The sequence below is a fragment of the Pogoniulus pusillus genome, chromosome 5, assembly GCF_015220805.1.
Source record: "Pogoniulus pusillus isolate bPogPus1 chromosome 5, bPogPus1.pri, whole genome shotgun sequence".
NCBI classification, from domain to species: Eukaryota; Metazoa; Chordata; class Aves; order Piciformes; family Lybiidae; genus Pogoniulus; species Pogoniulus pusillus.
Window position 1 is genome coordinate 11,636,785 of NC_087268.1, and position 15,811 is coordinate 11,652,595.

A 15,811-nucleotide genomic window follows, 5' to 3' on the forward strand; every position below is an offset into this window, starting at 1 on the left:
ACACTGAAATAGCCCTCAACTAGCAGCAGTACTTGGTGCAACTGCCTGATGCTGAACTAATTAGCCCTGTTAAGAGACAGAACATATTACCACCAGCTTGGGGCTAGCACAGGGTTGCTATGCCACCCTTGAGACTGAAGCTAATATTTTAGCTTAGATTATCTCAATGCAGTGTGGATCCCTGGCACCAGCTCAAGGTGACAGCAGGCTACACTGCATGGTGTAGACATAATTAAACCTACAAGTGTGAAAAGAAAATAATCTGGGGTTTTATTTCTCAGCCAGCAAATGTTGATGTTAATTATTTTCCCCCTCCAATACAGTAAGCAATATTCCCTAATGTTCCAAAATGCCTTGGAGCTTTAGCAGTGGATATGGTGAAGTTAGGTTAATGTTTGGACCTGATCTTAAAGGTCTTTCCCAACCTAAGCAAACCTTTTGTGACACAGTTAAAAACTGCTAACTTGAGTTTAAGTCAGCCCTGGGTACATCTAAATCCAGCCTGTTGCTGTGAGAGAAAGAACAGTAGTAACAACTACTGGATTATTATAATGCCTTTTAAGTACCACAAATTCCCAGAAAACTTGCCTTAAATTAACATCAAGGAAAAGATTAAGTCCATAGCCTCAGCTTCTTGCCTGATTTTGTGCCTTGAGACGAGAACTGAAAGGAAATGGTTAATTTATGTAAAGGGGCATAGGTCTGGGAAACACATTTGCATGCCTTTTCCTTATCCTGTTGCTCTGCAGGCCTCACCCCCAAGACATTTAGCTTTTTGTGTGTGTGTCTTCTATCCTCTTCCAGCGCACTTGAACACACACAGACCAGCAGTTACTGCCATGCCCATCAGCCACTGAGATAGTTGGTTTTGTACTGCACTGTTTAGAATACAGCCAATTCCTAACCTATGCATGCTAAGTCCAAAGCAGGTGTGAGCTGTCTCTGATTCCTTAACTGCCAAAGATTTAATCAAAGCAAACATCACAAATCCAGCTCTAGATACACATTAAAAATAAAATATTTTTTAAATCACAAATTTAGTAATACAGCCTTAGCTGAAAGATTTCTTTGAGCCCTGTTACACTCTCCCAGATTAACCTTTTAAAGCTTTAGTCAGCCTAAGCTAGGCTGCTATTTATACATTACACATCACAGGTGTCAGTATGATACCGGCTAGAATAAAATACACAGAGAACAGGTGCTAGAAATCCACACAGCTCCTCCTGCATACTGTGGTGAACACTGTTCCTTCTCAGCCTATACTTCCCATCTCCCTTCAGCCTGTCTTCCAGAAAGACTGGAATATAAACAAGCCAAGCAACGTGCTCTGAGAGTCAGAGTTTGTTTGCTTCTTATACCTTGACTTGTGTAACTGGAAAGGTTTGTCAGCTTGAAGTGCCCTTCCTGAAGGAGAACACTACAATTCTGAGTTTTGCTTCTTTGCTATTTTTTTTAAGGGAAAAAAAAAAAGGAGAAGGGGTCAGGCATACTACCTAATGCTTTTCTGCTTTAACAGAAACAGAAAACGGTTAAGAGAAACATATATACCTCACCACAACATCAGTTACTCAATTCACACCCACTGTTCTTTGTCCACCAGGGCCTGCGGAGTCAGAGGCTTGAGGTCAAACAAACAATCCTTCTTAGGTTTCCCACAGAAAAGATGGAAAGAAGTAGAAGGAGAAAAGACTGGAAATAATCAAATTAGTCAGGCTTCTAAACAGTTCACTTACAAACCATGTGAGCACAATATTTTCCCCTCCTAGAAATCATGATCAATCTAAATATTTAAAGGCCCAAGCAAAGAAGTCTATTGTATTAGAGGTGCACATTCACTACAGCATTAAGCTAACCCTACAACAAGGCACACTTTGTCTTCTAAGAATGCCTAGGACATCTACCATCTAGCTCTGGTTGATTTGGAGCTAGTCATTTTTAAGCCCAGCTCTCACACAAATGGCTGGGAATTATGAAACTAAACTGATCTAGGGGGAAGTAAAGAAAATCTCAACTCTAGGCTAAGATAAATCACACACATAAAAAAAACCAAACCAAACCCCAAACACTCACAAGTGAAATTAGGACTCTCAAGGGCAGGGGAAATAACATGGTTATCTTAAAAGAAAAAATAAACAAAGATGGCTAATTTATGTGTTGGACTACCAGCACCTGGAGAATGAAATGCTCCAGTAAGTTCCAAGCAAATCAGAACACTTTCTCAGAGTCTGTTTCTAAAGAGCCATGGGTGCTTTCTGTGTGACTAGCTTTCACAGTAGCAAGCCGCAGTCCTGATTAAGTCCAGCTACAGTCTGCCTTTACCTGATGCTGCAGCTCTTTATATTAGAATTTTTAGTCCCCACAGTCTTAAAAGCAGCAAGTTACCTTAAGCAGGTTTTTGCTGGGCCTCTTAATCCACACACAGGTGTGAACGTGCTCCTATCAGCACACAAACCTGAACAGTTTAATTTTCATTTCAATAACATGCAAAGAAGGGCAGAAGTAAGAGCCCAGAACATGTCATGTTTGCTGGTTTTTTGCTGTGTTGCTCCCTACCTTGCCTCGACTGCTTAAAATTAAAATAAACCAAAACCACCTCACACCAATCCACCCCAAAAAAACCTCCATCTGTTTGAGGTGAGTTTACCCCAGCAGCAGATTCTGCAAGTCCACGCATCTGCTTCCACGCATGTGTGGCGACGGAGAGCTTCTGGGATTCTCAGGAATGCAGCAAAGCAAGTCAATGAAAAGTGTAAAGCTACATTAATTCAGTAGGAAAACGGAGATAAGTAGTGGCACTTAGCCTACACTATTGCTAATGCTTGGAAGCTTCCCAGGGCATCCATCCTGACAGCTCAGGAGAAAGCTGCAGGACACCAACAGAACGTATAGCTTCTCTAGTACCTTTAATGCCATGTATCTCTGCTCTCAATTCAATAGGCAATACATTCGCATTGCCTTTGGATCTTGAGAATTAATCAGAATACACACTGCAACTGCTAACAAGAAAGCTAAACCCAGACTGACTGTGACAAACTGGAAAAGCTTGAATATGATAAACACTACAACTGCTTTTAAAAGCCTCTTTTGTATGCAGCACTAAAGCTCAGAAAATATTATTTACAACGGAAGAAATAAGAAAAGCTCTAATGAGCGACTTCACAACTATGAGAATGCTTTCTGGAGGTAAAGTGCTTTTTGAGCTAACAAAGAACTGTTGTCCAGGTTGCAGGGGAGGTTGCATCTGATCCACTCAAGGCTTTTAATGCTTCGCTTCATTTCTCAAATGTCAATACTGAGCAAACCACCATGTACATACAGTATCCAAACAGTACTTAACCTGAGGATTTTGAGAGCTACGAGATGCCTATTGTATAGCTGAAAATTGTAGTCCTGAAGAATATTTAATGCAGCACAAAGTCATAACATCCATCTTCTCTGAATGGGAAAAGTTGCTGGTAAGTCCGGATGTGATTTAGGGGGGAAAAAATAAAATCAATTTGCAAGGCAATGAAGCTGTCCGAGGACAGCAAAGAAAGATACAGGTGTGCCTGAGGGCAGCATTCAGAGTATCTTCCTTAGGCAAAGCTGAAATCAAATTCACAACAAAAAGCCAAGAGAAAGGAACAGGCTAAAAGACCAGGGGAGGGAAAAATGGAACTGGTCACAGAGCAACTGTCAGCTGCTGTAAAGGAACTCAGCTTCTCATGGAAATGTTCACACAAGTTCATTTAGACATTTCTGTACAATAAGAGCTACAAAACAACACTACCACAGCCCATACTGCAGTGCTGACTTTTAGTGGGTATTCATGCCACAGTGATGTATAAAGCCCTGAATTCTACACCTTCATTTCCTTACCTATACATGAGGAAAGCTAATTATCTGTGATAGTAATCTTCATTTGCCATCTGTCGAGAGGAAAGCAGCCTAAATGAGTCAGTAGGGAATGATGGGAAAGCTTATATGCTTTACTCAGTGCTGCAGAGACACCTATTTAGGACTTCCAGATTTCAGTCCTCCCTGAATTTAAACACAACCCACTTCCTCCCCAAAAATGAAAACTGATATATCACCATTTTGGTTGTTTTTTTTTCCTATTTTCCTGGAAGGTTGGTTTGTTTGGGTTTTTTTGCTCTTCCAAGGTCACCCCTAAAACAGAAGGAAGTCAAAAATCATTTTTTACCCCACCCACACATCCTCTTTCAAGTTCTCACAGCTCTCCTGCTTGGGCTGCCCTGTAGTGGCTAGACTTGCTGTGAACCCAGCTAAGAGGCAGCAGGCATTCAGGTAGCTTTTCTGCAAGGTAGACTGCACACATACAGCCTGGTTCTGCTACAGCAACGGCTTCACACAGTACCTTCTGCCGTATGTCATCAGCCCCCTCCATCACTTTGATTTGTTCCTCTCCAAGCCAAGCCTGGTGTGCTGTAGGTGAAACAGTGTCTATTTTGGCTTACAGCCTGGCTCTGCTGCAGCAATGGCTTCACACAGTACCTTCTGCTGTATGTCATCAGCTCACTCCATCACTTTGATTTGTTTCTCTCCAAGCCAAGCCTGGTTTGCTGTGGGTGAAACAGTGTCTATTTTGGCAGTTTGAGTCTCAGTTTCAGCAGTCCTTAAATGCTACGATAAAATGAACAGGAGTTTCCTCAGGACCTGAGTATTTTCAAAGAGATTATCTGTCCTCCCCTACCCGACCTTTGCTGAGCGTTGGATTCACCCAGGGCTGTACCCCCACTGGAGATAAAAGTAAGCCCTGTGACAACACAGGGCTCATCTCCCCATGAGTCACAGCAGGGTGATGGACTCCTGTGGCACAGATTTGCTCTTCCATAACCAAACTGGCCCATGCTGCAGCGGGGATAAAATAGGAAGTCTGATACTTGCTTCAGCATAAAACTGGAAGTCCTCTAGAGAAAGACATACTGCAGGCAGGAACTGCTGTCCTGCTTGCCTACTGATATCTTTTCCTTGCTACGCTGCCCGCACCAAACCCAGATCAGCCTCCAACATTATGAATTGCTATTCATGACACAAAGGACACAGAACTCCATTAGAGCATGAAATGCAGTACAGTAAAGGGCTTTTTGTTCTGTTCTGCTGCACATGTTCTTAGCATGAAATGAGAATTTATGCAGTCATACCCTGTATGCACGCATGAATGTCCTTCCTTCCCTATAGAACTTTTGAACCCTTTTGGCTAATTTCAGTCAAATTTGACAGGAGATTAGGAACTTAATGCTTTGGAGGCCTCTGTAAGTATGTGAAAATAAACAGGCAGCCGGGTAGAACAAAGAAATCCTATAAGCTCATCTTTCATTAAAGATCAGAAAGTCTACATGCAGAAAGACATTGGAAACCTGATTTCACTGTATCTGCTCATCGCACAATTGTGTGGCAGATACAAGAGGCTCTAACCATTAGAGGTGGAAAATAAAGGAAAAAAAAAAAACACTAAAACTTTGAAAAACTTTGATCAAACATTGCAGTGTCTAAATTTCCCAGAACAGTTATCTTAACATTTTTAATAGTCTTTTCAGTCACTGAATAGATAAGCTTTGAAAAGTCATTGACACCAAACAGTATTACGGGAAATACTCTCTGTGAAATCTGAAGAATAAGATGCATAATCTATTTCACTTCATTCCACTTTCCAAAAGGCTCTGAAAAACATTCTCAAATCAGACAAGAAATCTTTAAACTAACACAAAACCTAAAATTTGAGGCTGAGCCACCTAAGATCTAATGTCCCAAACTGAAAACACACCATGACATGTCATTAGCACAAAACAAAGGAAGCAATAATAGCAGCTATTCCATTCAAGTTACTCCAATGAGGTAACAGTATTTCTTTGACATGTTTTGCAAGAAAAGGCAATCAGTTTTGAGAAACTCTACAAGCAGCATTTACATTGAACAGTATTGTAGCCCTCTGGCTACCGCAAACCTAGTTTACACAACTGGTGTGCACTCCCCCACACTAAGTGAGCAACACAGGCACAAGAAATGCTTATGAGACCAGTGTTCATCTAGCCCACTGCTTTGTCTCCAACAGTGACAGAGGGAGGTGACATCTAGGGACAGAACACTGAGGACATTTTGAGGTCCATTCCCCTTGTCCACACGCTCCACTTGCAGAATCTACAATTCCTTAATAGAGAAGTTGGAGGATAACATCCCTGCCTACTCTTGTTCTCACCCTTTCATGGACCTGCCAATGTCTACACTTGGGAAATAGAGCAGAAAAAAAAGGACAGGAGAGTGAAGTAGCACAGCTACATTGCAGCTGCTGAATCACAGGACACTTCACTACAGATAGAGTCCAGAGGCTCCCGAGCTATTGAGGATGGGAAATCAAAGCTGCCAAGGGTGATAATACTATTGGAGGAGTGGAGATGGGGGTGCAGAAAAACAGACTTATGCAGCCTTCCAAATTTTCAGCTCAGACAAGTAACAGTCTCCCTGCCTCATTAAATATTGCAAAACACTTGGGCAAGCAGAGCTAACTACAGTTTTCCCCCCACTGTTTCCAGGGAAAAGAAAAAAAACCACACACAAACAACAACAAAACAAGCAAACAAAAAAAAAAACAACCCACACACCAGGCTTTTCCTAAGGAAAAGGCAACAACTTGTCTACACAGGGGGCACAACCAAGACTAGCTACCACATGCTAGCAAGCTTTGTGTGCATTCACCAATACAGACAAATCTCAACTTGCTCTGGTACTTCATCAAATAGATTTAATATTGTGCCTCTATTTAATGTTGTGCAAATGTTACGTTCAAAGAAACCCTACAGAGTATCTCCCATCTACACCAATAACCCTCCTCCTGCTTGCTGACTTCAGACTACCTGAAGCACTGTGGAGACTGAGGTGATAGCGGTTCCAGGGTCTTCAGATGTGACACTGGTGGAGATCATAGAACAGGCAAGTTCAAGAACTCCAAAGAAACAAGAAGAATCTATTTTTGACTGCCAAAAGATAAATAAGATTGTCTTCTCATTCAGCAACAACATTAAGCAGCAAGCACTTTTCTCACTGCAGGGAGAAAATCCCACCAGTTATTTCTCTGCACTATCCCTTGCTCCATGCTAGAGTGCTTCTAGGGCCCTTTCCTTCACCAGATGATTTCTCCCATGCAGGTCATAATGCAGCTATAAAAGCTGAGTCAGTGCAACTGCAAAAGTTAACTACCCAAGAGGGAGCTACAAAAAGCAACAATTACATTAGGAAAAAAAAAAAAAAAGAGGAGTGGGGGGAAGAAAATGGCAAAATTGTGACTTCAGTTTCTTGGGAAAGGAATTTCTCTTTCCCCACTCCATGTGTGACATCATTTGTATTTTATACAAAGAAACATTTTGCATTGGCCATCACACATGCATATTTCCTCTGCCAGGGCTTCTGGTAAGCTGATGATGTGCCCTTCACACCGTTCTCGTTTCACTGCTGTTTGTGGGACTCTGAGAAGCAGCACTGAAAGCAAGCAACGGTTTGTCCATTGCTGCACTGCAGAAGTGTCTGCCTGCCCACCCAGCCTAACAAAGAGTTCTTCTGAGCTCTGCAGCAGCTGAACTGACCTGTGCTCACATGGGCTACAAACTGTTTTCTAAAAAATTAGTTGAAGATTCTGTGGTAATCTAAGTCTTCTAGCCACCCACTTCACAAATAAAGTTTCCCAGTGGCCCTAAAGAAAGCCACATTCCTGCTAGAGGAATAGAAACTTGCACTGTAAGTTTCAATGAGAAAGTCTGAGCGTTTCAGTCCTGTCAGTTTTTAAAAATCAATTCCTTGATTACTTAATTCCTGCCCTCCTAATACGAGGTAGGATGAGCTTTGTGGCTTCTCAAGTTTTCCAGCCTGGGCAAGCAGAGGCTAGGCTATTCAAGTTTTTGCCTTGCTCCTCCTGGATCCCCATGGATTCTGGAATGTAAAGAATAACTCTAGCACGATGTACTCCAGCTTTATGTCTGCTGTCAGGGTTGGCAGCAGAAACAACACAGAAGAGTCACACACAAATTTTGAGTATTATCTGGGAGACACATAAAAATTCCTCCTCTGTTGCAGTAAAAAGTAAAGGGTCTTGCTCTTGAGATAAAGGCTTCACTTGTACTTTCAAGACCAAGGAATGACCGACTTCAAACACTGAGGATCCATCCCACCCAAACAGATTGGCAGGATGTTTTAAGCTAATAGATATAAAACACAGCAAGAAGCATTATCACAAAGTATTTTACCACAATCTACATCAGCATTTGCTCAATGCCTTTTAAAAGAGCAAATATACCACATGCAAGCCATGTGTTGTTTTTCCCTTTATAGTACACACCAGTCACTTTCCAGCTTTTCAGCTGCTCTGCACAATTAGTAGCTACTGGTATCAGTGATTAACACGGAAACAGAAAGGGAGAGCAGATTAATTTCCACACTACTGAGAAGTGACTTATAAAGGAAATGGCAGCCTGCATACCACATTTTCCTCTTAACCAAGAAAAGTCAAGGTTTCAGGTATTTCTGTAGAAGGATAATGACTTTACACTTCAAAAAAAATCACATACCAATTAACAGAATTGCATTTCCCTTGAAGACTATGAATAGGTACAGAAGCAGTCATATGTAACATCGCAAAAATAGAAGAAACTGGATTAAAGGGGAAATTCAGGGGGGTTTTATTCTGTGGCAAAGTTCTTGGTCATTTGACTAAAGAAATGGTGACTTTCTTTTTCAGAAAGAAAAACACCAAAACAAAACAAACCCCACTATATACTCAGTTACCACATAAATTAATTTCCAAGTATTATTCACTCGCTTCTCTATAAGGTAGATACATTGATGAACAAATCATTTAAATGAATGAGAAATGAGCTGTCATAAGCTTAATAAATTAAACTCCTCTTAGATGCACAGTGCACATTTCAACCAAATTAGCTAAAATGGTGTTAAGATGTTTGTAGAGAGATATTTCACATAGTCTTGAGCCCATTCCTAAAACACACTTAACTAGGAAGCCACAGTGGAGCGTCTTGCATCATACACACAGTGAAGACAATTTTTCATGTGTATAAGTAAAATTACCTTAATGTTAATGTACAAAGATGAATCAAGATCCTGTACTCCAGCTCAAGTTATACTGAGGATGGTGGAAAAAAGAAAAGAGGCTTTCCTCACAAGTCTCTTGGAGTCAGTGGTGTGGATTGCTTCATAGAGGTCTCAAGTTATATTTCCAAATGAGCCATCTTATTGCATTCTTCTTCCAGGCCCAGCAGCAGTTAGCACAAAAATCACAAATCAGCCAAAGAATGTTTATGAGAACTTTCCCAAGCCTCTCTTGGGAGGACAGATCACACCTTTACTGAAAGGCAGTAATCATGGTATGCCCATGAACTAACGATTAAAACAAACCCAGGAGAAGAGCATTAATGGCACAAAGAAGCTATAAGAAAGACTATTTCCACTCCCTGCTGTCTTCCATCCAGAAATTATCAGCAACAATCCAAAATCCTCTAAATGCCTCTGCTTGTAAGCTTTCAAATGTAGGTCCGAGGAAGCAGTGAAGGAGAAGCACCTCAATTATTTGCCACTGTCACTTCGGCTGCTGTATTTCCCTGCTCATGCAACTCCCCTAGGTAATTGCTAAAGCCATCATTTAGCAGTACTCAAAGTACATATGAAAATAATGTCTCGCCAATCGCCTCAGTCAAGACGCCATAAATCACTTATTTCCCCACTTCTTTACAACTTAAGACTTGGAGGCACTTGTGATCTTCCTGCTAGCTTTCAGGTTTTGCCATCTTGCATACACACTCTGCATCTGCTCCCATGGGAACTTCCCCAACAGGCAGCTGCTTCCATAGAGAAACTTTCCTCCTGCTTTTAAAAAGAGTATTTGGACACGATGAGTCTCCAGAGTCTTAGGGGCTGATTCACCCGTCCCACACGCAGCAGAGTTCTCCCGTAGCCAATATGACCCTCAGGGAAATCATGGGACTTAGCCACCTTGAATACCAACGCTTCGATAAACAGCTATAAGCTTAAAAGAGTAACTTAACTGACTGCTTCAGTTCAGGAAAGAAAGAGATATGCTGAAGAGGCATCAACCTGGAAAAGAAAGATCTGTGGATTTATGTCATGCGCTCAGGAAGAAAAAAAAACAAGGATACAGCTGGTGCAGTCTTATATATGGAATAAAGTAATTTTAGTTTCAGAAGTAACACTTCTGTGACCTAATCAGAAATATTTCCTATTCAAAAATGGACGGGTAGGAAGTCTCACTCCATACACATTTCCTTTTGCTTTAAGCCCTCCCTGAACTCAGGGCTTTTTAAGTTTATGAGTGACCGGCCCAGCACATGGCACTCTCCGCAGCAGAAGTTACATCTTTTTTATGTATATTTTTTTTTTGCACAATTCAGCTGCAATGAAATTGTCAGAATAAAACATGCAATCTGGTCCCGTTGTCAAGTTCTTCATTTCTAAAGAGTTTTGCAACCACATTGTACATAAGAATAGCCTGGCATAAAGCGGGTGAAGAAAGCAGAGGGAAACGGCAGGAGCCTGGTCGCAAAGTTTCAGCTCGCTAAGAGGAGTGCAACAACCACAAATTCCGATATAGATTAGCTGCTCATCTCACTGGAAATTCTAATTTGAGAAAGGACAGCAGGGCTGATCTCACAGCTCGCAATAACTAAAATTAGAAACACCACCCCCACAGCCAAATAATAATCCGAATACTTTAGGAGGGGGAAAAAAAGAGAGAGAGACAACACAAAACTTCAGGGCTTTTTTTTTCTTCCCTGAACTACAGGCGATAGATTTGCATAGCTTAAGGCAGAGTCCACCCAGGGCCATTGTTCCTTCCCCCAGGCCTGCGGCATTTCCAAAGGGGCAGCCTCCTCCCTCCCTTTCGGTACCCCCGCTAAAAGCGATTCTCTCTCGGAACCTGCCTGACCGGCAGCCATGGCAACACGGTGGGATTACCGGATCCAAGCAGCTTAGCAGAAGCCATGATTCTCTCCTCAAATTTTATTTTCCGACCGCCGCCGGCCGCCGCAGCTCAGCCGGGGGTTTCTCCTGATCTCCATCTGCATCAGCCCACTCTGCTGCCTGCCCGGTTCCAGAGCCCCGTTGCAGCCTGCTGGGCCTCGCCGCTACTTAGTTCCCCCCACCCCACCCCCAGCCCCGGCAGGGCTTCCCGCCGCCAGCCACGCCCGCCAGCCGCGATTCACGGCCCGCGGGGCCCCCCGAGGCGGCGGCGGCGGGACCTCACTCAGCGGCGGCATGCGGCGCTAGGGCAGGCTCTGGCTCCGTTGGCCGCCCTGTCGCGGAGCGGGGCTACTCCGGGAGGCCGGGGATAAGGCGAGCGACTCCCCCGCCCCCCGGCCGGCAAGGGCCGCCGGGGGAACGGGGATGTCCCCTTAATCTCACGGCCCCCGCTCTCCCAGAATCCCCTTGGCCGCCTACCTGGCGGAGAAAGGCTCCGCTGCTCACGGTTGCCCTCTTCTCGGGGGGCCCTGCTCCGGCCGGCGGCAAGCCCCGGCCCCGCATGCGGCCGCAGCAGCGCCTTAGCCCGGCCTCTCTCTCGGTGCAGGCAAGTCCCAGCACTCGCCCCCCGTGAGCGGCATCAAGCACATCCAAACGCCGCCGGCGTGAAGTCGGGTGGCGGCGGCGGCGCTTCGGCTGTTGCGGCTCATCCCCGCGGGTGAGCGGGTCCCTGCTATGCCGCGATGTTAATTTTTACCAGGAAGTTCCCAGGAACCTCTGGGAAAGGTCTGGGACATCTCATCTCAGCAGCTCTCTAACTGATTACAATTGTAGTCTGTTCAAAGGAGACTTGTAGAGGCAGGCTTCATCCCTCTGGAAGTTCAAGTAATTCCTTGAATGCTTTCACCGAGGAACACGCCACAGTATCGGAACAGGCGGCTCTGCCTTTGAACGTGGGGTAATTTACATTGAATAGCAATGCTGCTGGCAGCTGCTGCCATCAGGGCTTACCTGAAGGAGGTTTAAAATTGGAGGCATGCATAGGCTTTACATACGATTAGCTGAAAGCTTTCCCGTCTGAAATAACTCAAGAGCGTGGTGAGAAGATGTCTCACGACAGAAACGCTGCCGAATTCGGGAACAAGAGCTTCCAGCGTACCCAATCCTATGGGTTCAGGCATCATCCACCAAAGCTTCTTAGCCTGTGCAACAGTTGACAGAACTGGCTACACTTTGTAAAGCAGAGGTGTCCACTCACCAGTTGCCGATAGAGAGAAGAGAGCACAACTTCTCGCTGCTAACCAGAACTGCTTCAGCCCGATGCTGGTGCGGCGGTGTTAACAATCGCGATGAAGAGGAGGGCTTCGCTTCAGCTGAGCCCCATCTGCAAGAGAAAACGTAAAAGGAAGGAAGCACGTTGTGTGTTTAGACTCAGATGTTACTTGGCTCCAGCTTGCTGAAATTCCTCCTCGCTTTGCTCCAAAGCTTTCCGGGGGAACAGAGACTCGCATGAACACCACTGCGCTACCCCGTCCCCCTGCCTGCAAAAAGAGTATCTTCCCTGACTGAAATCCAGCCGGAGCCGCAGCCTCCGCTGTTCCTCCTCCCCGGGAGCCGGAGCCTTCCCCCTCCGCGCCCGCCACTACGCGGTGGGCGGGAGACCTGGCAGACCGGAGGCAGCGAGCTGCCCACTCACCGCAGGAACTTTTCTAGCCCCTTCTGCCTCAGCCTCCAGGAATTAACAGCTAATTAACAAACCGATTCCCACCCTGGGGATGTATGGCAGGAAGGCAAGTCACGGGGAAGCCAAGTCCTCTGGAAGTCACAGCAGTTATGGGGTGATGGTTTCAAACTAGAACAGGGTAGGTTTAGATTGGACATTAGGAAGAAGGTCTGGACTCTGAGGGTGGTGAGACACTGGAACGGGTTGCCCAGATAAATTGTGGACGCCTCATCCCTGGAAGAGTTTCAGACCCGGTTAGAAGAGATTTTGAGCCACCCGGGCTAGTGGGAGGTATCCCTGCCCACAGCAGGAGGGTTGGAACTAGATGATCTTTAAGGTACCCTCCAACTCAAGCTATTTCTATGATTTCGGATTCAGGGATCTCCCTTCTCAAGTACCTCCTTCCAGTCAGCCACCGGAGGAGGAACTATCTCCCTGAAGTCTGCTGCCAGGGCTAAAATGAAGCTTTGCCTTGCATTACCAACCTGGGAGAAAGCCGTGGGGCTCCTGGAAATTTTTCTCACCTAACTTTATGTAACAGACCATTGCTATTTGACAAGAAAGTTAAATAATTCTGCCAATAATACAGGAGATTAAAACAAAGCACAGAAGGAAAGACAGCAAGAACCAGTTTGTCTGGAATGATGTGTTGCCTCAATGTCATATTTTGCCCAAAGCAGTGCATCGTCCTAGAAGAAGTCCAAGAAGTTGTTAATGATGTCATTGTCCTCTCCTGTTTCAAATGTTAGCATTTTATCACAAGGTACTTCCTTTATTGGAAGACCAGCTCCCAGCTTTGTTTCAGTGGCTACCCTCGGGAAAGACCAGAGGTGGAGTTTGTTCTCAGCAGCAGTTTTATATAGCCTGAACATACATGGAGTAAAAATAAGCAGAAAAATCTGTCTATTCTTAAGGGACTATCCCACTCCTTAGCCTGCTGAGATGGCTTCCAGTGTGTACTGGGCAGGGAACCAGAGTTTAGCCCTCTATAATTTTTCTTCTTTGAGCTCAAAATACCTTCATACTTTTGCCCTTTCTCCCATGAGGTTTCTCATGCTTTCATTCACCCTTCATATCCTGGCCTTTACAAAACCAAGTTGCTTCAAAGTATATGGCTAAATTACCCACCTTCCAAAATTAGTTTATATAACTCTGCTTTATCTTTTCCTTATTAGCTCTCATCTCTTCTGTCCTTACCCTTCAATTCATCTAAGTATTGTAGGCAAGAATGTGACTCCCCTTCGGTGCCCTTGCTCATACATTTCATGTCAGTCTTAATTTATATGGCCCAGTATATTTTGTTCTGGCTTTGCCTTTGTTTTAGGATATGGGATAGACTTACTCTCAGGATACACCAGATTTTTGCAGGACAAGATGTTGGGAGAATTCACCACAGAGAAGTGTAGGAAACCCTGAGGAAATGAATGCTATTCCTGCCTCTGTTCCAGACAGGATGTGTGTGCTGCAGCTGCATCATTTGTGCATGAGTTCATGGGTGTGAGCTAATTTCGCTCTAGCTAACCTGGATATTGATAACTGTCTAACATGGACCTTTGGGCAGGCTGAAAAGCAACAGGATGAAAGACAAGAATGTGCTACTAGCTGGGTAGTGCCACTGGTTCAGAGAAGTCAATTCAAGTTACCATCACATCTCTGAAGATACTTAGACATGCAGTGTTCCTATGGTGATATTATATGATGACTTAGAAGAAGTCATTTGATTTCACAGACGGCTTTAAGTTATGTGCTTGTCAATCTAACTCTAAGAAGAGCTAAGGATTTTCATTTGCAGCCAAAGTCCACAGAAGATGTAGCACTGTGAACAGAGGATGTGTTGCTCACAGTTTTATTCCTTTGCATTGAAGGAATGTGTTTAGATACAGCTATTTATATTTCTTAAGATATCCAAATACAGATCATAGAATTATTTCAGCTGGAAAAGACCTCTATGATCACCTAGTCCAACCACCAACCTCAGACCACTTTGGCAATTAAACCACATCCCAAAGTGCCCTGTCTTCGCATTTCTTGAACACCTCTAGAGATGGTGACTCTACCACCACCCTCGGCAGTTTGTTCCAATGTCACTCAAAGATAATTGAAGAATCATAGAATCAACCAGGTTGGAAGAGACCTCCAAGATCATCCAGTCCAACCTATCACCCTGCCCTATCCAATCAACTAGACCATGGCACTAAGTGCCTCATCCAGTCTTTTCTTGAAGACCCCCAGGGATGGTGCCTCCACCACCTCCCTGGGCAGCCCATTCCAATGGGAAATCACTCTCTCGGTGAAGAACTTCTTCCTAATATCCAGCCTATACCTACCCTGGCACAACTTGAGACTGTGTCCCCTTGTTCTATTGCTGGTTGTCTGGGAGAAGAGGCCACCCCCCACCTGGCTACAATGCCCTTTCGGGTAGTTGTAGACAGTAATAAGATCACTCCTGAGCCTCCTCTTCTCCAGGCTAAACCGGCCCAGCTCCCTCAACCTCTCCTCATAGGATTTGTACTCCAGGCCCCTCACCAGCTTTGTTGCCCTTCTCTGGACATGTTCCAGCACCTCAACATCTTTCTTGAATTGAGGTGCCCAGAACAGGACACAGTACTCAAGGTGTGGTCTGACCAGTGCTGTCCTACCACTCTAACAGGAAATAAATGTTTCCTAATATCCGATACTTCACTTGGCACAATTTCAGGCTGTTTCATCTCATTTTAACACCCTATACCAGGGAGAAGGGACTGACCCCCACCTCAATCCAACATCCTTTCAGGTAGCTGTAGAGAGCAATGAGGTCTCCCCACAGCCTCATCTTCTCCAAAAAAACCCAATTCCCTCAGATGTTTCTTAAGACTCTCCAGATGCTTCCCTAGCTTTGTTGGCCATATGTTTCTATGTGCAACAAAGTGCAAAATCCCAAACTGTAACTACACTGGTCAAGTAATGTCATCATTTCATTTACAATAATATAATTTCACTTCAGTTTCTCCTGGCAACTGTCCAAAACCAACAACAAAAGGAAAGCTAGTGTTTGTTGTCATCTAAATATGTCAAATTAAATTTAAGGATTCAAATGACAATCCAAACAATTAATATAGTGCAAAAAAA

At 44.2% G+C, this 15,811-nt stretch overlaps 1 protein-coding gene across 8 annotated transcripts in view; it reads right to left on the minus strand.

Moving 5' to 3' along the window:
- Positions 1-12,679, minus strand: part of ST3GAL6 (ST3 beta-galactoside alpha-2,3-sialyltransferase 6) — a 52,730-nt gene extending 40,051 nt beyond the window's left edge. The window contains exons 1-3 of one of the 8 annotated variants that reach the window (XM_064143211.1): positions 12,239-12,679; positions 1,549-1,603; positions 1,359-1,443 (exon numbers count right to left, since the gene is read on the minus strand). Coding sequence is in view for 4 of the 8 variants with exons in the window: in XM_064143207.1 (XP_063999277.1) it covers positions 11,992-12,022 (31 nt within the window). In the remaining 4 variants the exon portion in view is untranslated. Of the gene's footprint in view, positions 1-1,358; positions 1,444-1,548; positions 1,604-9,075; positions 10,099-10,977; positions 11,137-11,460; positions 11,613-11,991; positions 12,176-12,238 lie in introns of those variants that run through there. The other 7 variants (XM_064143210.1, XM_064143209.1, XM_064143207.1 and 4 more) reach the window with 7 other exon arrangements.
- Between the last annotated feature and the right edge of the window lie 3,132 nt (positions 12,680-15,811).